The sequence below is a fragment of the Chrysochloris asiatica genome, unplaced genomic scaffold, assembly GCF_000296735.1.
Source record: "Chrysochloris asiatica unplaced genomic scaffold, ChrAsi1.0 scaffold00062, whole genome shotgun sequence".
Taxonomy (NCBI): Eukaryota; Metazoa; Chordata; class Mammalia; order Afrosoricida; family Chrysochloridae; genus Chrysochloris; species Chrysochloris asiatica.
In genome coordinates, this window is record NW_006408580.1 from 946940 (window position 1) to 974579 (window position 27640).

Below are 27640 nucleotides of genomic sequence, written 5' to 3' on the forward strand. Positions count from 1 at the left end.
AGCGGAGCTTTACTAGGCCATGATGAGAGTGGAAACATTTGTCAAACTTTTGAATTCCTCGCCACTGCTAGACAATCCAGTCTGTCACTTCCCTGACCTCATATCCTCACTCCATGTGTCTTACTAGCCGCCTCGCTACTGTTAAGTGCCACCCAGTAGGTTCCGACGAGCGGCTTTGCAGTCTGCAATTCAAACCGACCTTGCAGTCCAGCGCATTAACCCACAGCGCCACACCAGGACTCCACCTCGCTACTGTAACTCACACAATTGTCTCAAACGCTTTGCACTTGTTCTCCTCTGCCTGAAATGCTCTTCCTCCAGAAATCCACGTGGCTCATTCCTTCAGTGCTTCCTACTCCGTGTTTGTCACTTTCTCCATGAAATTTTCTCCAGCTAGGCTCTGTGTTCACCTTGTGAATAGCACTGATCAAGCTCTAAAATTATTTTTTGGGTTACTGAGTTTCATCCTAGCATAATCCCCAAGAGCACAGGGATGCTTTATCCATTGCTGTCCCCGACATCTAGAAGTAACGCAAAACAAGCACTGTCTTTGTTGAATGCCTGAATGACAAATAGTTCCAGGTAGGCACCCCTTCATTCTGTCCTTAATGCCTGTTTGGTACAGCAGGCTTAGTGCAGTGGCCCAAATCCCTGTCCTAATAGACACAGACATGACTGAGAAGCATAATGGTACATGTAGAGGGCTAAGATGAAACGGGGATTCATGGATGAGTCAGAAACCGGTCTTGAGGAAGGGCATCAGATGTTAATAAGGTGTCTAGGGAGGGAATTCAGGCGATGTAATGAAGAAAAAAAGAGGCCAAAGATCTTGAAGAGTCCAGAGCTACAAAGGGAAAAGAAAGGCAATACAGTAAACAAGGTGTCTTGAGTAGCTGGGATTGTGGAGAAAGAAGAGTGCAAGTCTCAGATCTTATGTGTCTGTGGTGGTAAAGCTGCACCCAAACCTCTCCACTTGACCCTTGGTCATTAAATGCCATCAAGTAGGTTCCAATTCATAGCCACCCTGTATAGTTTCCAAGGATCCGCTGGTGGGTATGAATCACTGACCTTGCAGTTAGCAGTCCAGTGCTTATCCGCTGGTGGGTATGAATCACTGACCTTGCAGTTAGCAGTCCAGTGCTTATCCTACAGCACTGCACCAGGACTCCACTTGACCTGTTGTTAAGTGCCATTGAGTAGGTTTCCAACTCATTGAGCCAGCCAGTAAAGGGTTTCTGAGGAGCAGCTGGTGAGTTTGAACCACTGACCTTGTTAGCAGTCCTCCGGAGCTTACCCTACAGTAGCACAGAGAGGTGAAACACTTCTCCCAATGTCCCCACTGTCCAGATGAGAAAACACTGGACTTCTAACTGCAAGGTCAGCAGTTCAAACCTACCAGTAACTCCTCAGAAACCCTATACAGGGTTGCTGATTCAATGACACTAACTGCAACAGCAACACGGTTAAGATCAACCAAGCATAATACAGGTCAAGAAAATATTCATGAGAAGTGAACAAGGACACACACTGTGACTGGGGTCAAGAGTTGTCCCAGAAAGCAGCAGAGGTGGGGACAAGCTGTAATAGGAGTCAGGAGAAGACCAGGGTTGGCTGAGTTCCCAATACCCAGGTTTAAATGAAAGAATGAAGGGTTAAGAATGAGGCATCTTGTCACCAATAGGGGGAAGTGAGAGGGAAAACCTTAATGAAGCTGCGAGCTAAGTCCAACCACGTTCAATACACTCCTGTGAACCCGGGTGGACACCTGGTTGGCCACCAGTGTGGCAAGACCTGGGGACTCCTGGGCCCAGAGTCAGTGACATAGCCACAGATGACTAGAGCGGAGACTGAGGTGTCCAGCTGATAAGTGAGGGGATATGCACAAGAACACCCACACTTGCAAATAATACCCACTTGACCTGGCTTCAATGGCTGGATGATCAGAGCTCAACTAGAAGGAAAAAAAGAGTAATTTGATGAACTTGACCTACACCTATGGATGCAGCTCAAAAGAGGGAACATATTTTTATAGCAAGGATCATTCCCACCCCCTCAATACACAGGGTAGACAGGGATGGGCAATTTGGACATTGGCTACCCAAAATGGGGGGGGAGGGGGCTACAAAGGCAAGAAGTGACTGGCTTACAAGCTTTCAAGAGGGAGCTTAGATCCAGAGGGCGCGAAGAAAGGTAGAATCTCCACTGAGTGGTATCCAATCTGTCAGGGAAGGACTGATGAAAGGAGATGGGGATAGCACTCATGTGGTACAATAGTGAATAATTACTATCAGGACTGACTGTGAAGGTTGGAAATGTAAAGGTAGACATTTTGTAACAGAAGGAGGGGAGTAGCTGACTTTGCAGGCCAGGAGCAGAGGCCCCTGGGACCATCAAGGGACAAGAGCAGAATGCGGTACCTTACCAAGAAACAGTGACACCAAAGATGGAGGCAGAGACGATGACATGGAGAGTTGGAGCAGCTGGGAACTCTAGACCCAGAGAGGGAGAGGGGTTGTGTGCTGAGGACCAGAGGGCAGGCTTGCAGGGTATACCATTTGGTTGGTTGATGATGCATGGAGGGGATTGTAACCATAGCAATAAACTATCTCATAATTCACAATAAAAGTTTTAAAAAATGAGGCATCAGGCTTGCTGAGCAGACCTCTCTGATGAAGTTAAAGAAGTCTGATACAGGGAGCTAGCGTAAATTGCTACAATTTGATGAACTGGACCTTTGCTTATGCATGAAATTGCCCAAAACTTCCAACTGAAAGGGAAGGTTTCTTCATATCAAGGATCAAGCTTCCCTCCTCAGCACACAGGCAGGCAAACTTAGACTTCAGCTATCAGAATTGGAGGAGACATGTAAATAAGCACTAAGTGACTGGCTTACAAGCTTTTGCGAGGGTGGTTAGGGTCAGAAAGAGGGGGACAAGAGATAGAATCCCTACTGAATAGTTTTCCTCTTATCCAGATAGATCTGGTGATAATGGGGTTAGGATTTTATAATTCAATTTTGAGTAATTGTTATCAGGACTAATGGTGATTGCCACAACTGTAAATTTAGAAGAGGGAGAAGTTAATTTGTCATTTTATGAAGAGAGGCCCCTAGGACCATCAAGAGGAAAGAGCATGAGAGGAGCGAGGGATCCTAACCAGAAAAGCAAAGACAGCAGAGATGACATAGGCGATAACCTGTAAATAGAGCAGCAGCTGACTACAGGCCCATGAACCGAGAAAAGCCGTGTGCCTTAGGGCATAAGCTGGTTTGCAAAATGTGCCCTTTGGACATTTAAATGAGTATGTGTTTTCAATGTGGTATGTGTACATCAAAAAAACAAAGTAATTGGGGTAAATACTATTAGCTGATGGGTAGGTACATGGAGGGGATTGTAAACACTGCAGTGATTGGTTGAATATAAACTGATGATCTAGTATTTCCAATGTGGTATGTGTACATAAAAAAAAAAAAAGGTAATAGAGGTGAATACTGTTAGTTGATGGTACAGGGAGGGCATTGTAAGCATTGCACTGAATGGTTGGATGTAAAACTGATGATCTGCCATATAGACCTTCACTCAATTCACAAGAAAAGCTTTAAAAAAATAGTATGGTTTAAAAAAAAAAAAAAAGATGAGGCATCACATTGGATAAGGAAGAGATATGAGTGGTACCCTAGGGCACTGTACAGATGGAGGAAGGCATAAATGTACACATGATCAACCAGATCAGCGTCTTCCTAGATTGGTGCTCAGACAAAACCAAGGACAGTGTGGGCACTTTTACAGTCTTGTGTAAAACTTGCAGTACATTCCTTGAGCCCCCCGAGCCTGCACTCTTCACGGGTAAGAAGGTTGAAGACTCTCTAGGGGAGGAAAAGCAAACTTGGGACTGAACTGGGCAGGGTGGGACAGGAAAGGAACTTTCCCTCTACAAATGTGCTCAGCCAAATAATCCCCATAATAAATGAAGAGTATATTTTAAAGCACTGACATTTCTCAGTCCAGCAGAGGTTTTCAGGCCCCCTTGCAGCAAAGAAGTTGAATTGCGGTCACCACAGGCATTCCTGAAGCTAGGAACCATGATTGTAAAGGCTTGCTTGTCCAGGGTCTGAGTGCTTCAAGCCAAGTGGAAAGGGATTGCCTCAAGAACAAAGCCATGTTGATCAAGTCCTGGCAGCCTGGTGGCCATAAGTTTCCTCTTCACAGTGAGGAGAAAGAGTAGGAAAGTTAAAAGATTTGCTCAAACATTACTCTTTGCTACCTCTCAAAACCAACCTGGCAGGTAGTTAGGAGATGGAAAAAGTGAACTATGAACACTGCTCAAATTAATAAAGTCACATGGACCCAGGTGCCTGCTATGGTACTGATGTCTCCATTTCTTTCCAAGCAAAGAGGGCATGAGGAAGAGCTGGCAATTGCTGGATCTTCTCTGCCCAGGAAACCTGGATGCGGGGCAAGTTCCATGATGCTGGGATGAGGCTAAAGCCCTTTGGGATATCACCTGAACCCAGACAGTTCCAGGCAGCCTCTTCCTTTCCTGGGACCAGCAGGGTATGCCATATCTGGGTTAATGATTCTTTATTAGGATACAGGTTCCACACAAGGTAGGAAGCAGTGGCAAGAGGTGTTCAGGGAGGGAGATGGTGAGGGGCCTCCAGGCTTAGTTAGCTGTGCCACTGCTGGAGGCTTAATGGGAGCCGTGGGCTAGGAAGGGTATGAGGAGGGTAGAGTGGGGCCAGTCTAGGAGGGGGATGACGTCAGCGGATGCAGTATCGTACATAGGGAACCTCAACATCCTCGCCGCTTTCGTCGTTGCAGCACAGCTCAAGCACCAGTGCCCGCACATGACGACCCAGCTTTCGCTTCGACACACGGCTCACAATCTCTGTCATCCTGGAGGTGGGGAAGCACGTCAGGGTGGCAGAAAGCAAGACGATGCAAGGGCAGGGAGATGAGACAGAGGAGGTGGAAAGGAAGAGCACATGAATGGGGAAGATGAAAGTTGAGGCACCCTACCCCACACATCCCTTTACCCCTGGTCTTTCTCCAGCCTGCCCAGCACCCAACTCACGGCTGATCCAACCGCTCCTTGAGCTTGGCAGCTGGCATGAAAAAGGAATAGAGCATGGACACACCCTGGGACAGCATGGTGATTTCCAATTTGTGCTCTGTCTGCAAGGGGAGGGAAGAGAGAAACAGTGTCATGGGTGGACAGCCCATCACCTGATCCCCAGGTGAGGTGAGAGAGGAAGGAAGGGACTTTACCTTAAAGTAGTCAAGGAACTGTTTGAGGGTCATCTCCTCACCGTTAGGCTGTAGCCCCTGTACCTCAAAGCGATCCCACAATGTCCACTCTTGGTTATAGTACTGTGGGATAATGAGCAGGAGAGGATAATGACCACCCCAGAGGATCCAGCACAAGTCATTCCCCACCCCTTTTGATCAAAACTCATAACTCCCATCTTACCCTGAGTAAGCACTAAAATCTTTATGTTGACCAACAAGTCCCTATACACTGAGGAATCCTACTCTGTTTTTATCATCCTGTATATCCCAATGCATCCTCTCTCACTCACTGGTATAGCTACACTGGCCTTCTACTTCTTGTTGCTAGGTGCCATTGAGTTGGTCCCGACTCATAGTGACCCTGTATACTGCTTCCAAGGAGCGGCTGGTGGGTTTGAACCACCATCCTTTTGGTTAGCAAGTTCAGGCCTTCTACTTACCATTCCTCATACACATCAGGACCCTTACAAAGACTGTCTGGAATGTCCTTCCCCCAGAAACCAGCATGGCTTGTCCCCTTACCTCCTCTTTCAAGTCTGGACTCAAATGTCTTCTTTACAACAAGGCTGTTTCTGAATACCCCATTTAAAATCCCAAACCCACTTCTCACCCCCCTATTCCCAAGTCCTCCTTGTCCTGCTCTTTTTTTGTTGTTGTTCCTAGCACATACCAGGTATTCAAAAAACGTAACTAATGAATTAGTGAACCAGGAGTGCACATAAAAGAGCAGGCATACATTAAAAGAGACCCTCACCTAGTAATGGTATGATGAAGACTAGAACTGGCTCTACAGAGACACACTGACCCATCCACAAACCTCCTGATATAGGCCCCTACCTGGTGGCGAGGTGCAGCAAGGGGCTCAGAGAAGCCAAAGAAAGGCAAGGCCAAATTGAGAAACCCATTTTTGTAGGAATCCAGCTGTTGATGCCCCTGTACCACCTTGTATAACTCCAGGCACACAAGGCCAACCACAGCTGCTGTGGTTGTGGCAATGGCTGGGATAATCTTCCCTGCGATCAGTTTGCTCTGTGAAGCAAGAGGGAACCAGGAAAGGTGGTAGTTAGAAAGGCTCAGGATCTACAGAAGGGAACTCAAAAGTTGGAAGCAGGTAGAATATAAAATCCAGATTCCACTCACCTTGTGCCGGTCTGCAGGAGGAATGTCATAATTCTCTGCCCGGAGATTGGATGCAGCCACGATGAAATCCATGTGGAAGTTGCTGTCATCATCCTGTCATGTGTGGAGAGAATGGAAAGCGGGTCAGAGGAAGAAGAGGCTTTCTGGCTTCTGGGGACATAAACTGTCCACCACAATTACCTGCTGGACTCTCTCAAATCACAAAGGCAGTGGCTGGGAAGACCTATTCATTCAGAGCTATGTAGCAGGCTATGATCCAACCCCCCTAGAGGCTGGCCCCAGTTCCCCAGAGAGTTTTTCAGTCCAGGCCCTCAATGTTCAGCCCATCCCCTTGCCTTGCCCATGCCCCCGACCCAGCACCTTTTCAAAGTCGATGGGGTACATCTTGAACCCAGGGAGCTTGTCTGGGCTGGGCAGTGTAGCCTTGAGCTCCTCTAGACGACTGTCATCTGCAGGAAGGGAGGAACACATCAGCACCCAAGGCCCTACCCCAGGGTCTGAAGGGGTATCAGCAGCCCAGGGTAGGGCAAAAGGTGTTCAGGCATATAAAGGATTTGGAAAGGAGTGGCATCCTGGGAGAGGAGAGGCAGAGGGGAGAAGTAAAGCAGAGTACAAACCTGAAAAAGACAGAAGTGGAGGATTGATCAATAAAAGTACCTCTAGAGACAGAAATGAAGCCATAATGAGAAAGTGGGGATGGAAATATCAAGGTGGAAGAGGTATATATTTTGGATAGAATAACAGAAGTCAGGAGATAGGGAGACATAGAGGAGGGTGAAGAAGGCAGACAGGGAAGACAGTAGAGATAAACGAAAGAGAAGTTAGAGGGAAACATATTGTTGTTAAGAACTCTGGAGTCAATTCTGACTCCTAGTGACCCTGCACAGGGTTTCCGAGGCTGTAAATCTTTACGGGAGCAGAACGCCTCATCTTTCTCCTGCAGAAGCACTGGTAGTTTCGAACTGCCAACCTGAGGTTGGCAGCCCGACCTGTAACCACTATGCTACCAGAGCTCCTTTCAGAGAAACATATAGATGTAGGAAAAGAAATCAAAGGAAGAAATAAGGGCACACACAGAAGGTGAAACAGGTAGTGATGGAGGAGATTATGGAACAATGGGAAAAGATAAATCGAGAAGAGTGTGAGGGTGTCGATATTTGGGAAGAAGACAGGAGTAGATATATGGAAAGGAAACTGAGAGGGGATGGAGATATGAAAGGTAAATGAAGGATGACATAGAGTTACAGATGCATTATCTACAAAGATAGAGAAATATAGATGGGGAGACAAGGTGGGGCCAGCAAACTATGGTATCATGGGCAAAATTCAGCCTACCACCTATTTTTGGTAAACAAAAATAGTTTTATTGGAAAATGGCCACCATTCACTGGTTTACATATGGTCTTCAACTATAGAATTGGTTAGTTGCAGATACCAGATAGCCTGAAATATTTCATTTTTGGCCCTTTGCCTGATATACAGCATGAGCTGGGGGAAAAGAGAGGGAAACAGGAGTAGTTGGAAGGTAGCTGTGGAGAGGGAGATGAGGAAAGATAAATAGAGAACAGTATCAGTGTAAAACTGCATAGAAGAGCTTGGGGTAAGGATATCTATGTATGAAGAAAGATGGAAAGACGCAGGGAAGTATCAAGGGAGAAGCACATATGTATGGTAGAGAACATACCCTCCCTCCAGAGAGACAGATCAAGAAGAAACAGAAGAAGGGAGAACAAAACCAAAGCAAACATACACAGATCAAGAAAGATAAACAGCCCTCCTGAGAGAGAACTAGGAGAAAAAGAGTGAGTGGATTTGCCCCAACCACTTCTCTTCTTGAAGAAGTAAGGCTCAAAGGAAGGTGTGAGGAAGTGCCAGGCCTGCGGTCACAGAGCGCAGCTTAGGACAGAGAACTTGTGGGGAGGCTGAGCTGGGCAGGGGGCAATGGGGGTCATGGATCCTACCCAAATGGCCAAGCACTCTTACCAACAGAAGCATTGGCGCTCTGTAGCTCCTGATCAGAGACATGGATCTTGACACCAGACTTGGGGGTGAACGCAGGGACCTGCACAGACTGTAGGAGTGTGGTCACAGCAATTCGGTCCCGAGAGCCTGCCAACCCATATGTCTGGGCAAACAGGTTGGCAGCGGCCACTACATAGTCCAGGTGCAGAGGCTGAGAGAAGAGAGGACACAGAGAAGTGAGTATTACCAGCCCTCATTTGGGAAGCCTCCACTTCCTACCCACCCACGCTCACTCTCCACTTATTCCTAGGAGACCCCAGGGGAGACTTACGTTGTTGACATCAAACGTAAGTGGATGTGGACATCGCTTCGGTCCAGACCAGAATGGTGCTCCTGAGCTTGTGAGCTAAGAGGGTAAAGTGATTTGGGGGGAGAACCTGAGGGTGAAGGCTTTTTTGACAATTCCAACCAATCCATTTGGTCCTGGATATCCTCTGATTGGGCACACACAGGCGGCTGGAGTCAATCATACAAGACCCAGACTATCGGGTCCTGTAGATGGAGGTTTCCATGCCAGGTTGAACCAGAAACCTTGCCAAGAAGCCAAGTGACATTTCCTGAGTGCTCACTTTGTGCCCGAAACACAGCTACATAACGAACTCTTATGGATCACCAGGTACTGTATTAATAAAAATCAATTAATCCTCATACACACACACACGCCAATGAGATAGGTTACTATTATTCCTAATTCAAAGATAAGAAACCTGAGGTGCAGATGGAAGTTTCATGACTTAACCAAATGTAAATGGAGCTGAGGGCTGACCCAATATGATTCCTGTAGTCTTTTAACTACAAAATTTCTCCCCTTAAATCCTGACAATTTTGACTGGGAGTTGGGTATGACTCAACCTACACCACAGGTAAGAAAAACAGACACCAAGGCCCTTGAATGAAGGAAAGTGGATGGGAGAAAAACCAAGTCTGTGCAGAAAACACAGGCTTAATCATTCACCCCATGGCACCTGCCATAGCTGGATTAATGACCAGAATAAGCCACATCAACAGCCTACAGCAGGTTCAGTGCATTCTGACAAATGGACCCAGCAAACATGCATATTACCTGGTCAGGAGGGAAGTTGTGCAGCAGCTGCCGGATGTTGTTAGAGTACTGGGTATGCCAGTGGTGGCAGGCCCAGGTCACACAGTCAGCCCACGTCTGTGGCCGCTGCAGCACGAGGCTGCGTTGCACGGCCTCCAGCACCTCCAGTGGTTGGGTACCTGCCAGTCGCAGTGTCCGCTCCACAAACTTGGGGTCTCTGACAGGAATCAGTCAGGGTAAAGGGGTGCAGGATTACTCAGCAGCCCTAGGAGTGGGCTTCAGGACACCCCCCCCCCCATCTACTTCCTCCACAGAAAGCTAGTCCCAACCCCCAATGGCATGAGGCCCAAGCATTTATTCATTCATTTACTCAAAAAGTACACCTGGTGCTAGATGCTATAAAGGAGAGAAAGAAAAGTAGGCAGGATACCTTGGCTTGTAGGCAGGGGACAGTGCAAGGAAGGGTCTGGGCAGACGGGTTACTCACGTGAGGTACTGGTTGACATTTTCTGCTGGCTGCTTAAAGAGGCCTTCAAACTCATCCCGAGCCCACTGCAGAGAGAGCAAACAGATTATATGGAGTGAGACTGACAAAATGGATTTCTGCAAGCATTAGAAAAACTATCAGTGAATAAAGGAAGTCAGAAGAGCCCTGCTGCTCTGGGGAAAGGGAGGAAAGTCTTAACCACTGCTTCCTAACTTTCTCCCCACCCCACCCCAATTTAAAAGCCAATGACTTGACCTAGGCAATGGCTACAGAGTGTATGTGTGAAAATATATTCTTAGGATCTGTGTGCCTTACTGTAGGTACGTTACGTCTCAAAAAAAAAAGAAAGCAGTCAGATTAAAAACAAAAATGATTCCTATTCAGAACCTAGGGACTTAGCAGAAAACAAGACAGAGGCTCTGCCCAATGAAAATTCTAAGGACAAGGTGGCTTGGAGTATACAGATGTTAGATTCAGGTTCAAATCCTAGCTCTGCCACATACTACCTAGTTTTGTGGCTTCAAATACACAAGATACCACCTTTACCTCAATGTCATCATTCAAAAAACAGACACTGTAATAGTAATGCCTATCCCATGGGACTGCTATGAAGGAACAAGCAAATATGTATATAAAGCTTAAAACAGCCCTTAGAGCTATATTGTCATCTCCATTCTACAGAAGAATAATCTAAAGCACAGAGATTAAGTTGGTCCAGACTTTGCAGTCTAGTGCATTAACCCACAGCGCCATACCAGGACTCCAAATATAAACATACCCAATCAATTAACTGCAAGGTTGGAAAGGAGAGTCACAGAGCTGTCCCTCCCACTCCCATTTTTAACCACCCTCATACTCCTAAACATTCAGAATGATTTGATCTCAAAGATTACACTAAGAGTCATTCTGATAGCAAAAATAGTTATCCTTGAGTGTGGGGTAGTCACTGGATAGAGAATGTAGTTATGGCTAGGTCCCGTTTCTTAGTCCGGGTGCCAGTTACCTAGGTATGCTCACTTTGCAAATGTTCAGCTAGCTATGTACACTGCTGTGCGTGTACATGCATTATATGAGGAGGGCTTCAAAAAATACGTGGAAACATTGAAGTAAAAGATACTGGAATTTTCCCTTCAACTTTCTGGAAGCCCCCTCATATAAACAGAATCATCCTAACAAACCAGCTGTCAAATGCATTCTGGGCAACAGTTGGGGAAACCTGAATATAAGTTGAGCATTAAAGACAAATGAGTAACTGGTATTTTGTTTATATAGCAGTAGTTCTCAACTGAGGGTAATTTTGTCATCCCAGGAGACATGTGACAGTGTCTGGAGACATATTTGGCTGTCGCAACTGGAAGGGGAAGTTGCGAAGGGCATCTAGTATAGAAGCCAGGGATGCTGCTAAACATTCTACAATGCACAGGATAGCCCCATCATGAGAAAGAAATATTTAGCCCCAAATATCATTAATGCCAAGGATGAGAAACTCTGCTATATAGGAACATAGTCTCACTTTGTAGACACGTTTTGAAGTATTAAAGTGTTGTGATGGCCACGATATACTTTAGCACAAAGAAAAATTATATGAATATAAAAAGAAAATGTAATAAAACATTGTTATTTGTTAACAAGTGCCACTGAGTTGGTTCTTGCATAGCAATCCTATACAGGTCTGAACTGCTGACCTTGTGGTTCACAGTCCAATGTTTATACTATGGTGCCACACCAGGAGTCCAATAAAACATTGTTGTTGTTAAGTGCCATCGACTCGGTTCCGACCCATAGCAATCCTGTATAGGGTTTCCAAGGAGCGTCTGGTGAGCTTCAACCACTGACCTTGCAGTTCAAACGGCTTTGCAGTCTGGCGCATTAAACCCACAGCGCCACACCAGGACTCCAATAAAACATTAACAACTGTTAAATCTTGGTGGAGTGGTATTTGAGTGTTTATCATTCTTTTACATGTTGAGACAATTTCAAATTAAAAGTCAAAAAACCAAAAAAACAACCACCTAAAAGAGTGACTCATTCTGCTGGAAACCTATGCTGCTAGGTGGAAAGTGAGGGAGGTTGATTTGGAGAAAAGCCTATCTTATGAGTGGGCTTGCAGCTTATCAGGGCTTGCAGCCCTAAATGCCAGGGACCTGGTGGCGGTCTGAGTGCCTGCCCCCTTCAGCCTTCTCCCAAAGCCAATCACCTGCAGAGTGTGCTCAATGGCATTGGGGAAGTTCTTCAGTGTGCAGATAGGGATGGACTTCTCAGGTGGGTCCTGGCTAGAGCTGTATGACTCAGTAAGAAACGGGATCACCACCTGCACATTGCCCTTGGTGCCCAGTGTGCCTGACTCCAGCAGTGGCTTACGGTAGTACACGCAGCGGCGATCCATATACATGCCTGCAAGAAAGTAGGGAGAGTGAGGAGGGACAGCTTGAGAGTCAGGAAAGGAATGTCAGGATAGGTCAGAAACACATATACCCTCCCTCCTCTCCTCCCATTTGCAATATATGTGCACACAAACTCCGCCCTTGTCCTCTTCACCCGCCTCCAAACTCACGGGCATCTACATTGTCCAGGGCATTGGCCACACCATCCAAATTTTGGAAGAAGTCGTCATCATAGATGCGCTCTGTGTCGGGGCCCACACGGTTCTGGTGGCTCGTCACCCGGATGTATGGATTCATCTGGTGTACAGCTACAGCAGCTGTGTCGGATTTCAACTTCTGATGGAGCAAGGGGGTGCAGTTCCAAAGTGGGATGGAGGAACAGAGCTCAATCATTCATGCATATACTCAACAAACCTTTACAGAACTGTCCTCCTGAGGACTGATTTATTTAATGCCGGTAAGAACCAGGCCCAGGGTTCAGGAGGCTCCCTGGTTTAGGAGAGAGAATGACACATGGAGAAGGCTATGACAGTTGTAGCAGGTGCTTAGTGGAAAGGGAAGCAGTGCACAGACACAGACTGAAGACAATGGGTTAGAAATTTGGTCTTTGACTACCCAACACTTAGTATTTCTACAAGTAATAGTACCTGGGGTTGGGGCAAATGCCTAAAGTACTCTTGACCCAGCTGTCTTATTCTTTAATATCCTCCAACAAGCTTTTGCAGAAATGAGGGCCTTTCACTGAGGTCTTCCAAAGCCATTGTAATAAAAATGGCTAACCCACTTCCCCTGGCACTCCAATTTCTTTTTTGTTATACTTTGTTAGTTTTTGTTATACTTCGCTATCATTTTGTATCTACTATTTGGAGTCCTGGTGTGGATTAATGCACTGGACTGCAAGGTCGGTTTGAACAGCAATGTCGGCGATTCAAGCTCACCAGCTGCTCCTTGGAAACCCTATGGGTCAGAGCCGACTCGACAACGACACTCAGCAACAGCAACTGCAACAACCTACTATTTGTTGTTGTCTGTTCTCCCTGACTAGCATCTTTCTTTTGTTCCTTGGTGCACCCCAAAGGTCTAGAACAGCACCTACCTCAATAACATATTCAGTAACTAAATGAATGAATGATGGGGAATAAATTCTGGGTTGGCAAATGACACCATTGTCCAAAGGTTATGTTAACAGTTTCCATCTGTGCAGGAAAGAGCATAGCAGGCCTAAACTGCTATCCTTGAAAAGGTCTGCTTTCAAGGTTGGCTCTTAGCTGGCTTTGGGAGCTTTTAATTTTAGGTAGATTCCACCATTCCCTAAACTTGCAAGAATTGTCCACTATGTCTACACTGTGTGTGTGTACAAATAATTTATGTTTGTACATACAGTATAGTTAGTCTGAAGTTTGGATATGGGTCAGGCAAAGACAATGTGACCAGCCTCCAGTAAACCCTGCACACTTAAGTCTCTAATGAGTTTTTCTGGTTGGCAACATCTCACATGTATTGGCACTACTCAATGCTGGGGAAAATAAACTCATCTTGTTTATTTTCAATGGGAGAAGACTCTTGGAAACTTGCAAGTGGTCTCCTTTGGACTTCACCCCACGTACCGTGCCTTTTTTGTTGATTTTGCTCTGTGGCCTTCCACTGCAATAAATCATAGCTGTTAAGTATGACTGGATGCTGAGTTCTATGAGTTCTTCTAGCATAATGTCGAATTAGGGGGTGGTATTGAGACCCCTACACATCAACCAACCAGAACTGATTAGAGAGCAACTAAAAAGGAGATGAAAAATGATACAGTCAATGGAAGGGTGGCTCAATAAACGTTTGGTGAATTAATGACAGAGAGAAACTGAGTAAAGGAAGAGTTGAAGGAAAGAGGTGAAAAAGCTTCCACTAGAAAGAATGCAAGCAAGAAAAAGGAGAAAAGAGAGAGAGGACAAAATCCCTCTCCTGCACCACTAACCGTGACATCCCAGGGTCGGAATAGAAACTGCCGATTCAGATTAGACTTCTCAATGGTATCCATGTCTGTGACAACAACTTCGCCACCCTCTCCACAGCCCAGTCCAATCATGGCGAAATTCTTAAGCAGCTCACAGCCTATGGCCCCTGCACCCACCTAGCAAGTGGTCAAGAATAGAGACAGAGTCCGGTCAAGGTAACTCAGGCTAGCATGAAGTTACTCATTACCCCTCATTCCCCTGGAGACAAGAGAGGAGAGATGGGCGCATCTTCAAGTGTCATGGCCATAGTCATCTGAGGAACTGTGAGTAACCAGAGGCAAGAAACAGAGGGATACAGCAGGCTTTCTTCCCTCAAGATAAAGAAAACGGCAAAGGGGATGAGACAAGAGTTCAGGAACTAAAAGACCTTCTCTTGGAAGGCTGAACACTGGTGAAGAGGTAGCCAGAAGCAGTGAAGGCAGTTAGTTGCTGCCAAACAGGATCACTCACCAGGAAGTACTTCTGCTTGCCCAACTTCTCTTGTATGTCTGAGCCGAACACAGCCACCTGCCCATCATAACGGTTCTGGCGCTGAGAAATGCAAAGGTGGGGAAGGTCACAAAAAGACCTGTCATAGAAATGCCTCTAGTGATGCCTTCCCCACTAGTCCCACCAACATACTGGGAGGCATTTGTCCTCTGTGAGGGCCTCTTTGTCTTCAGGGAGACATTCAAGGGCATCAAAGTACAACCACTGCATGATGGGCATAAACTTCCCGGAACAAGCCTGAGGTTGGGAGAAGGAGAAGAGAGATGGTCAGTGGGGTTAATTAGCAAGCAAGAGTCAGAGATGTGTCTAGCCCCAGGCTCTATTCTCAGTCTCACCCCAACCCTGCTTTACCACCCATGCTGACCTTCATGACCTCCTGGGCAGCCAGGCCCCCAATGAAGGCATTTATGGGTGCCAGATCACCAGCAGCCACATATGCTAGCTTCCGAATAAGGTCCTCATCCAGTGTATCTTGCTGCACGGTTGGCAGGGCTTTAGCATTCACAGTCTGTGCTAGAACCACCAGTTCTGATGCATCCTCCTGGTAGGGCAGAAGAAACCGAGAGGAACTGTCAGGCTCCTCTGTAGGAGGAGGGAGAGGGAGGTAGAGAGGGATGATGGACTTCAGTGCTAAAAACATTTTCCTAGGCTGACTTGCCCACTACCTACTTCATTGCGGGGCCGAGGTGGTCTGCCATGCTGAGCACAGAATCGGTGTAGGGCCTGAAAGCCAATGTGCAGTTGAGCAGGGCGTGAATACTTGGCAAAGTCCGTTAACACAAAGTCAGGTTCTGCCAGTGAAGTCAGCAAGGATTTCTGTGGAAGACAGGGCATCAGGACCAAAGAAGAATGAAGAGAACCTAGAAATGCTTAGATCCAACAACCCCTTCCCTACCAACACTCACAAAACTAATCTTCTTAGGTACTTTGACTTGACTGACGATGCCTCCACGGACGTAGTCGGAAAAGTTGGAGGTGTCACAGATGCTAAATGTGTAAGGTCCTAGGGTGGATGGAGAAGCTGTCAGGCTACCCAATCCCTTTAAAGATCCCACAACACCCTCAGAATAAAGGCAAAAGCCCATCCCTGACGCAGCTCAGACACCAGGAGCCACTTCTTCTCTGCCTTGGGATCTACTTGGACACCAGAAACCATCTTCTCTTTGCCCTAGACCCAGTGTCTCTGGGCCCAAGTCCACAGTGGAGGATCCTATCTGTTCCCTGACCAAATCAGCTCTGTTCAACATCAGAGGCCTTCTCCCCCTCAGCTCAGATACCAGGGTCCCATTCTCCTAGGACAGCATCTCTCCCCAGTACCCACCAACCTTGTTGAGCCCCAGATGACTGATATCTGATTCACCTCAGATACCTAGGATGTTGTCATCCCTTGCTCAGAGCCCAAGGACATTGTCTCTTCCCTTTGATCCCCTGGTCAGAGCCCCAGGTCATCTCCTGTCTTCCCTCTGATTCCCCCATGGCCCTAGCTCACCCAGAACTTTGATCTCTATGGGCTGATTTCCGTTGAGTTCGACCATGCCCTGTACTTCTGAAAAGGAGACAAAGTCGCCACTCTCAAACCCATGTCGGGCCTCATCCAAGCAGGTAACCACACCGGAGCTGTCCTGGTTAAAGGAGGAGTGAGCCTCAGAGGCAGGCTCTGGGTGCCAAGAGCAGACAGGAAGGACTGCTGCTGCCCATGCCTGCCAGAACCCCTTGGGGCTGATCTCCTCACCTTGGTGATCATAGAAACCATTGCACTGAGTGGCTGCTCGCCATTGGGATCAGTGAGGATCATTTCTTCTCCAAAATCACAGAAAAGTTGCCTGTAGAAGGAGGCAACAGGGCTAATGCCCAAATTGCATGCACACAGGGACCCCATGTGTCCCACAAGGTGCAGAGTAAACTCAACACATCACTACAAAGAATCAGACACTGCTCATCAGACATGGCTCGTGCCACAGAAGGAAATAAAAACACACAACATCTAGTATCAGGATGGCTGATGAGTCTTGACTAGGCCCGGCAGGAGTTAAGAAAGAAAGTGGGGGGGAGGGGGCAAGCACTCACCCAAACAGGCCACGTGTATCTGCCACCACTAGCTTGATGCCACGGCTGTGACAGAACTCACCCACTCGCAGCTGCTCCTCCAGGGGGGCGTTAGTAAGGACCACCACCTGTGGAAAGGTAGAGGCTCAGGCCAAGGACCCAACATTGGGATAAAGGGAAGAATGATGAAAAAAGGTTGATGAAGAGAGTTCAGGGATGTCCTTAAGGCAGAGATGTCCAGGCTTTGCTGGCCCAGCCCTCTTCACAAACATGAACACTGTACCCAATGTGTGTCAAATTTAGTAAAGGTGAAACTCTCATACAATACCAAAGTCATGAAGAAAAGAAAAGAAAAGAAGTACCAGGGAGGGCAGAATTTGGAGACCAGCTTGATTCATTATTTGACAAACATTCATTGGTACCTGCCTAGACACTGTTGTGTCCTGGGAGACACCGAGTGAGTAAAACTCTGTCCCTAGCCAAAGTCTGAGCTCACTACTACCACACCCACATGCTCCAATTCTCATGACATCTGCTCAGTCATGATCTCTGGGACTTTCTCTCTGCCTGAATGCCTATTTTACCTACAAGGGTGAGCTCCTACTCCTACTTCAGGACTCATTGCAGTGCCCTGGGTCTCTGGGACAACCAAGGCAGCATTTCAGGTCCCCTAACAATTAACTCTCTCTGTCCCAGATTTATTTTTCACTTAACAAGCATTCATACAGCCCTCACCATATGCAGCTGCTGGTGCTTAACCATCACAAAAACTCCTCTGAGGTCAGTATTGCTATGATTCTCACTCTATAGACAAGAAAAACTAAAGCAGAGGAGATTAAGTGACTTGCCCAAAGTCACACAACTAGCAGAGCTAGAGACTCACACCAAGGCAATTTGGCTCTGTGTTCATAACCACTGTGCTGTAATGTCTGAACATAGCTTCCTGCCTAAAAAGGTGTGAGCTCCCTAAGGGCAGGTCCAGAGTGGAAATCCTACCTCCCCTAACCTCTCTCAACAGACAGAGCCATTAAATATGGAACAAATGAATAAAGCAGATATGGGCTCTGAGAGAATTAGGAAGGAGATTGTGTGGTGTCCCAAGGTACCTGGAAGCCACTAAGGAAGTCTTCAACGAGGGGCCCAGTGTAGGCGCTAACAGGCACATAGCTGTTGAGTTCAGCAAGGCGGGGTTGTGATACTTCAGCTCTGTTTTTACCGATGTCCTCCTCCCGCAGGTAGAACTGCAAGGGGAAAGAAATGAGGTGGCTACAAAGCTCGGGGGTAAAGGTGGGGGTTCTTCAGCAGAAGGGAAGGAAGCTGGGAGGATGTACCTGGGAGGAGAGGTCAGCCCACTGGGCAGTACCCTGGTCATGGAGGGTGACGGCTTTGACTCCACCAAGGATGATATTCTTGGCAATCTCTACACCCAGGCCCCGCAGGCCTGATACCAGTACACTGGAGGTCTGGAGCCGCTTCATGGCCTCATGGCCCAGCACATACCTGCCAAGTTAGGGGTCACTCTGAGTCAGGGCCTGGCCCACCTAACTTTACCTTCGCAGTGGCTCCTCCCACCTCTCAATTAGGCTTTGGCCCCACTTACAGTTGCCGGGAGTAAAGGCCCTCATCTATATCTGCTTCACTGCCGTTCTTCGCCATTCCCTAGGGATAGAAGGGAGAATCGGTTCAGGGAGGGGAAGCAGGAGAAGAGTTTGGAGAGATGGAGAGCAGCAGTATAAAAGACTTTCCCACCCACTACTATGCCTGCCAGTCTGCAGGGAAAAAGACACTCACGTTGGTTGGCACCGAGGGTACTTCGGACAGCACAGAGTGGGAAGGGGAACAGTTAGAACCCGGCTTTGGATCAGGCCCGGACACGCGACGTTTCTTGGACAGCGGCGAGCTGGACATCTGGAAGGAAAGGTACAGTGAGATGAGTTTTGTTAGCGACGATTATGCAGGAAGTGAGGACTAAAGTGCCAGCTACTAAACCATTTTATAACAAGAGACAGGCAGAGAAGTGATGTGACTTATCCAGGGTAACATAGCTGTCAAAGACCTATGCCCAGATGGTCTGGGGCTTGCAAATCCACGGTACTGACCATTAGGCCATTTGCCTCTCTTCAGCCCACATAATGAGGGAGAGAATCCAATCCTATGGGATGAAAGCTGTAACAAAAATGTACTCATTGGAAGGTTGGAGGAGGAATGTGGATTCAAAACAGACTCAATTTCAGATACTGATGCTATCATTCCTTGACAATATCATTTAACCCCTATTGTCCTCAGTTTCCTAGTCTGTAAAATAAAAGGGTTGTTGAGATGATGAGAAATAACATAGGACATAAAGCTTGGCACAGAGTAAGCAAACAATATCAAATAGCAATCCTACTCACTTTTCGCTCCAGCAGAAGAGGAGGATTCAAGTAGAATACTAGAACTCGGGTATCAATCAGAGTGGATTATGGTAGACTATACCATGCAGAGAACCCACTCCCCAGAGGGGCTCAGGGAGGAGGGTCAGGGTTTTACAAAGCCCCTTCTTGCCCTTGTCCTCCAGCTCTGGGAGGGGAAAACAGTGGCCCAAGCCAACAAAAGAGGTTGCAGTAAAGAGAAAACACTTGCCAAGCCTCATCTTTGCAATATGGAGTCCCTTAAGCAGGTTAACAATAATGATAAATGAATATTTATTAGTCTTCTATGTGCTAGATATCACACTAAGTACTTTATTAGTCTTTTCTCACTCTATCCTCAGGGAACCTCCTCCCTCCACCCCATGAGGTTTGGACTACTATCAACAATATACACACCCCATCTCACAGTGGAACAACAACAAAAATTCTTTCAGGGACGCTTGGTAACTTGACCGAGGTTGCCACAAAGAGAGTGACTACGCTGAGAGACAGCCCAGAATCTGCTGACTCTTGAAGCCCAAGCTGCTTCCCAGTAAAGCACTACAGTGGTTCATCCCCTCAATGGCCCTGACCCTGCAAAACAGGGCTTCAGTGTCCTTACTGGGCAAATGAGAAAACCTGAGCTCACAGGGGTCAAACCACCTGCCAAGAGACACACTAAGAAGGGAAGGGAAGAGGCTTGATGAGTTAATTGGGAGACAAAGGCAAATCATATTTTCCATTTATTGATTCTTAGCTATGGGGCAGTGAGTGATCTCACTTCCTCTGAGCCCCATTTTCTTAAAAAAACAAAAAAACAGAACTATCCTTGAGGGGCTGCTGGCAAGGTTAAAGAAGTCAAGGTCTGTGGTCAGAGAACTTATCTCCTTCCTGGGAGCCTGTAGTGGCCACCTTTATTTAATTATCTCCTTGCCTTATCACTGGTTTATTTATTTGGGGCACGCGATCTCCCCACTCCCTAAATCAGAGATGATCCAAGACCAGAAAGAGCTTTAATATCTAGATCTTTCACCTCTGGGTCTTTAGTGCTGGGGGCAAGGCTTAAACTAATTTGGGCTAGTTGTTTAAAAGTGGGTCTCAATTGCAGAGTTTGGGAATTGCCTTATCCCAAGGCAAGCAGGTCTGGGGCACACACACACACACACAAAAAAAAAAAAACACCCCAAAGAGCTAAAAATCTCCCTGTACTCCAGCAAACAAAACTATACCATTTCTCCCTCAACATTTGCTCAAGCCCCTATTAAGAGTTCACCCCAGTTTACCACATATTTTGAGTTTGAGTACAATGAACCACACCTACTACTGTCAGGCTATTGTCCTGTTTGGGTAGTATTATCATTAGCAACATGTACTGTATACGATGTTGCAGTATGTAATTTGTAGATATTATTCTCAAAAGTTCACACATGTACATTCAATGTTACAATTTACTGCTCAGAATACTGTTTTACAGCAAGCGATGAAAACAAAGTATTTGTCTTACTTCCGAACTAACTTAGGCCCAACAGAAAGCCAATTGTTAACTCAGGGACTGCCTTCCCCTGGGGCTTCCAGTGTTTCTAACTTGCCTAGGGTCTCTCCAAAATGAGGATTTTGAAGCTGAGTGTTCTCTGGAGCCCTCAAACCAGACAAGAGGGGTTGGGAAAAATTCTAGAGTAGGTCTGAGGTGGGGGCAGGCACAGGGTTGAGTTATCAGGATGAAGTTAAAACACACAGAAGGAATGTTGGAGCCTGTCAAGGCCCCTTGGGGGGGGTAGTTAATGAGAAATCTCTGGGAGCTTGTTAAGAGGAGTCATGAAGGCTCTCAGGAAGATGGGCAAGGGGATGTTAACATTGGGTGGGTGTGTGTTTAGGAAAGACTCTAATCTCTATCTTCTAGGGGCCAGGAAATTGCAGGAGGGATAGTAGAGGCTTCAAGGAAGAGGCTAGGACCTGTAGAATTTGTACAGGGAATGAGTGGGGTGGGGAGGGGGGTTCTGGGGTGGGATCTCTGGGGGCAGTGGGAAATTGTAACCAAAATTAATAGGGCTTGACACAAGAGGAATGTCTCTGATACTACAGTCCCAAGAAGCTGAGAATGTATGCTGAGGTCCAAGATGGGAACAGCTAGGAGACTCTGAAAACTGACAGTTGGGAAAGAATTTCTAATAGGACACAAAGACCGTGTGGTGGTCTCTCACAGGACACACTAGGCACTACAACTGCTCCGAGGGGGTGGAAAGAGAAGGCTGAGCTCAGATAGATAGTTCAGGCCTCAAAAGCTGAACAAGCAAAAACTAGCTAGATCTGTAAGGATTGGGTTTTCATTGACCAATTATGTTGGGCCCTATGGAAGCTCCGAGAACAGATTCTTGAACGGATTCTCTACTTGGAGGAGGAAAGCTGGGCCTGCTGGGAGAAGGAATATCTAACAAAGAGATTGGGGTCATAGGAGGTTGAAGCCAGAAGCTGAAGGCCTCTGACTAAAGATGTTGGGGGCCCTGAAAGGATGAGGGAAGATTCCAAGGCCTGATATGAGGCTAAAAGATCTGGAATAGGAGAAACTGGAACCCTGCTCTTGAAGGCAGAGATTGGGTCCAGAGTGGAATTGGGGAGGTAAATCTCTGATGGAGGATGATTAGGACTCAATAGGATCTTTAAGGGAAGATGTCCAAACAGTACCTCCCCAGTGTCTAGTCCCCATGGGAAATTCTCACTCAGACCATTAAAAAGGAGGCATCCCCTAAAATAAGGTACTGGGTTCAAGTGGAGCTGAGCCACTGAGTACAAAGGGGGGCTTGGAGGCGTCTGAGGAGGTGCTGCATCTGGGAGGAAATCTTAAGGGTAGATTCTAGAGCTTGTGAATCTCTCCAGGCAGATTCAGGGTGGGGTGGGGGGATGTCTTCAAACAATGCTGGTCCCAGAGGGGTCTCTGATGGAATATTCTAGGACCAAGGTGGGGCTGGACCATCTCAAAAATATGGGTAAGGGGTCTGCAGGAGGATGTTTTAGCTCCCTTTCCGAAGTGAAAGCCGCACTGACCCTCCCAGGGGTCAATATCATGCGCTACGGAGTCCTGGTCTGGAGCTGGAGGATCAGCACTGGACTGCAGCTCAAACCCACCAGCCGCTCCTCCAAAACCCCAGACAGGGTCTCGATGAGCCGGAACCGACTCCACCGCACGTCACAGCAGCAACAAGGGAGCCGCGCTGAATCGGAACCAACTCGATGGCACAACAGAAGCAGCAACAAGGGGACAGCGAGGAGTCGAATCCGACTCCACGGCACACAGCAGCAGCAGCAGCAGCAGCAGCAATAAAGGGGTCCCAATGAGTCGAACCCGATTCCACGGCACATAGTAGCAGCAGCAGCAGCAGCAGCAATAAAGGAGTCCCGATGAGTCGGAAGCGACTCCACGGCACGTATCAGCAGCAGCAACAAACGGGTCCCGGTGAGTCGGAAGCGACTCCACGGCACATAGCAGGAGCAGCAGCGGCAGCAGCAATAAGGGGGTCCCGATGAGTCGGAAGCGACTCGCTGGCACTTAACAGCAGCAGGGCTGCCAGAAGGGAGATGCTGAGAGCAGGCAAGCCTTTAATGGCATACACTGGAGGGGAGCTACGACTCAGAACGTTGAGTCGGGCGATTCTCTATTTATTGGTGGTTCGAAAGTTCCGATCTGAAACGCACGTTTCTCAAAGGGGTCAGGTTCTCGATCGAGAACACTGAGCCTGAGTCTTCCAAAGGAGATTCCAGGGGTCTGAAGTCAAGGTCAGATTTCAGAACCCAGAAGGGAGTGGTCCTGGATGGGAACGTCGGCTCCACCCAGGACCTGTCTCACCCCATCCCCCGCAGCTCCCTAGAGCGCTGGAGCTACCGCTGTCCGTCCCGACATCAGCCCGGCTCAGCGCCTCCCAGGCTGCTCCGATGTCCCCGAACCCCGTCCCAGGAGAGGCACCGAGAAAGACACATTTGTTACCAATGCCGGTTCCCCGGGTCGCGCCGCCGCCAACGCCTCAAGGAGCCGAAGCCAAGCCCGGCCGCCGTCTTCTTTCTTCTTCCCACTACCTGGGCTACCTAAGCCAGCTACAATGGCCGCTGCCTCCGCCTTCTCCTCCGAGGGCCGTGATGGTTCAGATCACCCTGTTACCTCCCTCACTTCAGCCGCCGACACAAGATGGCGGCCGCTGAGCCCGAGGCCGGAACAAAACCTTGGGCCCCACCCCCAGGAACCCGGATGCGAGCGGACCGCACCCACTCATGAATCTTGTATAAGGTTCCCAAGTGTGACCACTACTCATCCTGTTGGAAGGGGAGTAACGCCACCTGGTGGTTCATGTGGAAGTAACCGGACATATTGTCAGGAAAGACCAGTCGCTTGAAAAGGATATCGTGTTTGGTAAGGTAGAGGGTGAGAGAAAAAGAGGATGACCCCCAACGAGATGGATTGGCCAAGTGGCAGTATCGATGGACTCAAGCGTGGCGACAATAGTGAGGTTGGCCCCGGATCGGGCAGTGTTTCGTTCTGCTGTGCATAAGGTCGCTATGGGTCGGTACCGACTCGATGGCACCTAACAACATTACAACATAGAGGCTATGTGCCTCGTGAAACGTGAATAATGAATGAGTTGCCGCAACCCGACTACCCAAGAAACCAAGAAAGGCCATTAGGGCCACACGCTTCCAGATCATGAATTATGCATGACTCCGGGTGGTTGGTTGACGAACACCCTGTAACCCGAAAGCAAATGTTAAAACATGGAAGGCACGCCCCACCATTCATGAATAATGAATGATCCTGCAGCAGCCAGGAAGCCAAGGAGACCAAAGCCACATCTTATCATGAATAATGTATGAGGCCCAGTGGGCTGGAACAAAAAGAGACAAGTCCGCCTAGAGCTACACCTAATACCCAGTAAGCATGGAAATAGGGCTACTTACTTCAGAGAAAACACACTTCTCCCGATTCATGATTAATAAATAGCACTACTGCAGCAGTTCTTGGAAACCCAGAATGTTCAGAAAGCTCCCACCTACTTTCTTGAATTTGAGACCAAAGAGACCTCTACTCAGCAGGGGAGGGACTTTGGTATACCTCTCAGTTGCCCAGACAACATGGCCACGCCTCCTATTCATGACTAATGAAAGATGATGCAGTATAGCCACAAAGGGAGCAAAGCCCCCTCCTCACCACCCCTGAACTGCTCATGAACCAAAGCTCCCTTGAGCCCATTAAATCCAGATTCACCACATATCTGTGCCTTAGTTTCCACAACTGTAAAATGGGGATAGTAATAGAAACCACAGAGTTTATGGGGTTGACATAACTACCATGAAAATCAGAGAATATGAATTATGGAATGAGCTTAGTCCATTGCTGGCACAAAAGTAGTTACACTCTAAAAATACTACATATGAATGAATATAAAGCTAATCTATACATATTTATATTAATATAAAATTAATTATGGGCAAAGTGTACCCAGCCACTAGAGAAACCCCTCAACTTGGACCATTATTTAAAAAATAATGCCCTAAAATGTCCTCCCGGAAAAATACTGTAAAACACCATGCTAAAGCCACTAATGTCCATGAAATATGTAAAAGAGGCTACCAGATCAGCAGATACAACCATATAACTAAAGGCTGAGGCACACAATAAGCACCAAACACAGGTCTGTCGAATAATAACAGATTACAGTGGTTACGAATCCCGCTGCAAACCAATAGGTCAGCAGTTCGAAACTGCCAGCTGTTCCGCGGAAGAAAGATTAAGACTTTCTGCTCCCGTAAAGATTTACAGCCTCGGAAACCCCACACAGGCTCACTATGAGTCTGCACCGACTCCACGGCACATAACAACAACACTACTATGTAGCGTTCCGGTGGTGGGTCCTTTCCACGCCATCCTGCCACTGATATCCTCTCCTCAGGAAAATACTGAAGGCAGTGCTTTTATTAGCCCTGTTTTGCAGAGAAAACAGGTTCCTTCTAGTTCTTCAGGTCTCAACTGAAAGGTGACCTCCTTAGGTCTTACATCCTCACATTTCTGGCAGTCAATTATCAGCTTTGTGCTCTGGGACCAGACACTACTTCCACAAAATGGAAACAATAGTAACCTACTTGTAAAGGAGTTTACATGAGTAAATATGTAGCCACTTAGAACAGTGGTTCGCACTGCTACACGAATAACATTAGTGGTAATATTACTACATTGGGAAGGAGGAAGATATTCTGGCTTTTGGTTAAGACTGCAGACTCTAGAACTGGACTGACTGGGTTTGAATCCTGGCTCAGCCACTCACTGGCTCTGTAACCTTAGGCAAATTACTGAGCCTAACTGTGTCCCAGTTTCCTCATCTATTAAAGGAGATAATAATAACCTACCTTCTAGCGTTGTTGCCAAAATTAAATGAGCTAATAAAGTGCTAAATGAGTGTTTTCTAATTTTATTATCATGATCATCATACCCATTTTTCACGCTCACAAAAAAAATTTGCCCAAATTCACACAGCTGGCAAGGATCAATGCAAATTGAATTCAGAGCGTTAGTTGATAATCTGGAATACTGGGCCCTAACGAGTAATGAAGGAGCCCTGGTAGCACGGTGGATTAAGCATTGCTCTGCTTACTACAAGGTGGGTAGTTCAAACCCACCGGCCACTGCACAGGAAAAAGGTGAGGCTGAACAGCCTCTGAAGCCCGAAGGATAAGTTCTACTCTGGGTTAATGCGAGTCAGAATCCACTTGATGGCAGTGGATTTGGTTGTCTGGTTTGTTTTTTAGGTTGAAAGAATCATGGACAATGCATGAGACTCCGCCCCGTCCCTTCGCTGGACTCAAGCCTTATATATATATATTTGGAACGTAAGAGGGAAAGCTAACCTCAGATCATGCAAAAGAGGCCTCAGAAGTCATGCCCTTTATACACAACACCCATAGAAAAAGGAGTCCTGATGATAGTGAAGAGTTCAACTGTTACCAGAAAGGTCAGCTGTTTGAACCTACCAGTCACTGCTGGAGAAAGATGTGGTTGTCTACTTCTCTAGAGTTACACCCTTGGGAACCCTAACGGGCAGTTCTTTCTACTCTGTGCAATAGCGTCACTATGAGTGGGAATCAACTGGACAATGGCGTGGAAATAGGTCCCTAGAAAGGCCGAAGATTAACCAATAAGGGGCATGAATAATCAATAAGCTCTAGTTTGGCGCGGCAGACGTCAAAACGCCCCCTCAGCACACTGACCCGCCCCTTCATGAATAATGCACAGTACTTACAGTGGACCAGGTACGAAAGAGGCAAAAGTCTTGCTTCTCTCAGGACAAGCCTAGCAGAAGGCTGGGCTCTGGAATCCCTGGGCACAGTCTGGGCTCAGGACTCCTGTCTCCAAAAATGTGTGGACCCCAATGTGCTCAGTCTCGCTGCCCTGGATCCTTAAGTATAGCGAATACCCCCATCATGGAACCATCAGAGGTCATAACGGCCATAAATGTCTTTCAAATGCCACCTTGGTCCCAAACATTTTCAAACACTACCACCAGGACACTTCCTAATACAAACTCTCACAAAATCCCGCCTTGACTTCATGAACCTCAAACTCCGCCTCCCTTTTGGTGGAACACCCCAAATCCTCCCTCATGGACACAGTAGCCACACACGGACCCTAACCTAAGGGTCTCCCTAAACATCCCCCTAAACATTGCTTCCGAAGAGGTATTCTCCAAAACAGACTCCCAAATCCCACCCGGAGTCCTCAAAAGCCACCTCCTAAGGGTCCTTCCAAAACAGACACCCTTAAATGCCACTCCGGGCCTGGAGCCTCCAAATGCACCCACTAGGCGATCCTGAAATTGAGTCTCCTCTTCCAAATGCAGTCCGGGGGTTAGGGTCACCGCGTTCCAGCTTACCCCCTGGGCCGGGCGGAAGCCTCGCCTTCCTGTTGGAGATGAGCCGAAGCCACGGGGCAACGGAAGAGCAAACCACCTCGGTCGTGCAATAGGAGCCAGAGTTTGCGCGGAGCTCAGAAGCGCGGGGCCTTGGAGGGCCCCTGGGCTGGGCCCTACCACAGACGCTGAGCTAAAGGGGCACCTTCCCCTGCTCCCGCTCCACTAGCTCCCATTTCAGACCCAAACACCCCTACCGTCCGTGGTAGTCTCCGACAGCGCGGAGCATGCTGGGGGTGGTAGTCCTGTCTGTTCAGTGCCTGTTGCACGTGGTGGGCATCAGCACCCAGGGTATGAGAAAATGTAAACCTAGGCTGCGGGCGCAGTGTTCTTGGGGAATGGGAAAAGGGAGCAGAACGTGGGGGTGCCTTCAGACTGAAAAGCACACCCATCCTTCAGAAGG

The 27640-nt window shown here is 47.6% G+C and overlaps 1 protein-coding gene across 1 annotated transcript; it reads right to left on the reverse strand.

Moving 5' to 3' along the window:
- Positions 1–4759: 4759 nt before the first annotated feature.
- On the reverse strand, positions 4760–27321 carry UBA1 (ubiquitin-like modifier activating enzyme 1). The gene is made up of 26 exons (XM_006864228.1): positions 27202–27321; positions 18696–18812; positions 18505–18563; positions 18236–18404; positions 18011–18145; positions 16926–17032; positions 16591–16681; positions 16348–16480; positions 15764–15861; positions 15528–15674; positions 15223–15399; positions 14991–15095; positions 14820–14900; positions 14330–14485; positions 12534–12699; positions 12177–12373; positions 9980–10044; positions 9514–9709; positions 8722–8796; positions 8412–8601; positions 6789–6877; positions 6429–6521; positions 6126–6317; positions 5268–5369; positions 5074–5174; positions 4760–4895 (listed from the first exon to the last, which is right to left on the reverse strand). Exons 2-26 carry the CDS (start codon positions 18810–18812, stop codon positions 4760–4762), a joined length of 3177 nt encoding a protein of 1058 aa, XP_006864290.1. The 5' UTR covers positions 27202–27321.
- Between the last annotated feature and the right edge of the window lie 319 nt (positions 27322–27640).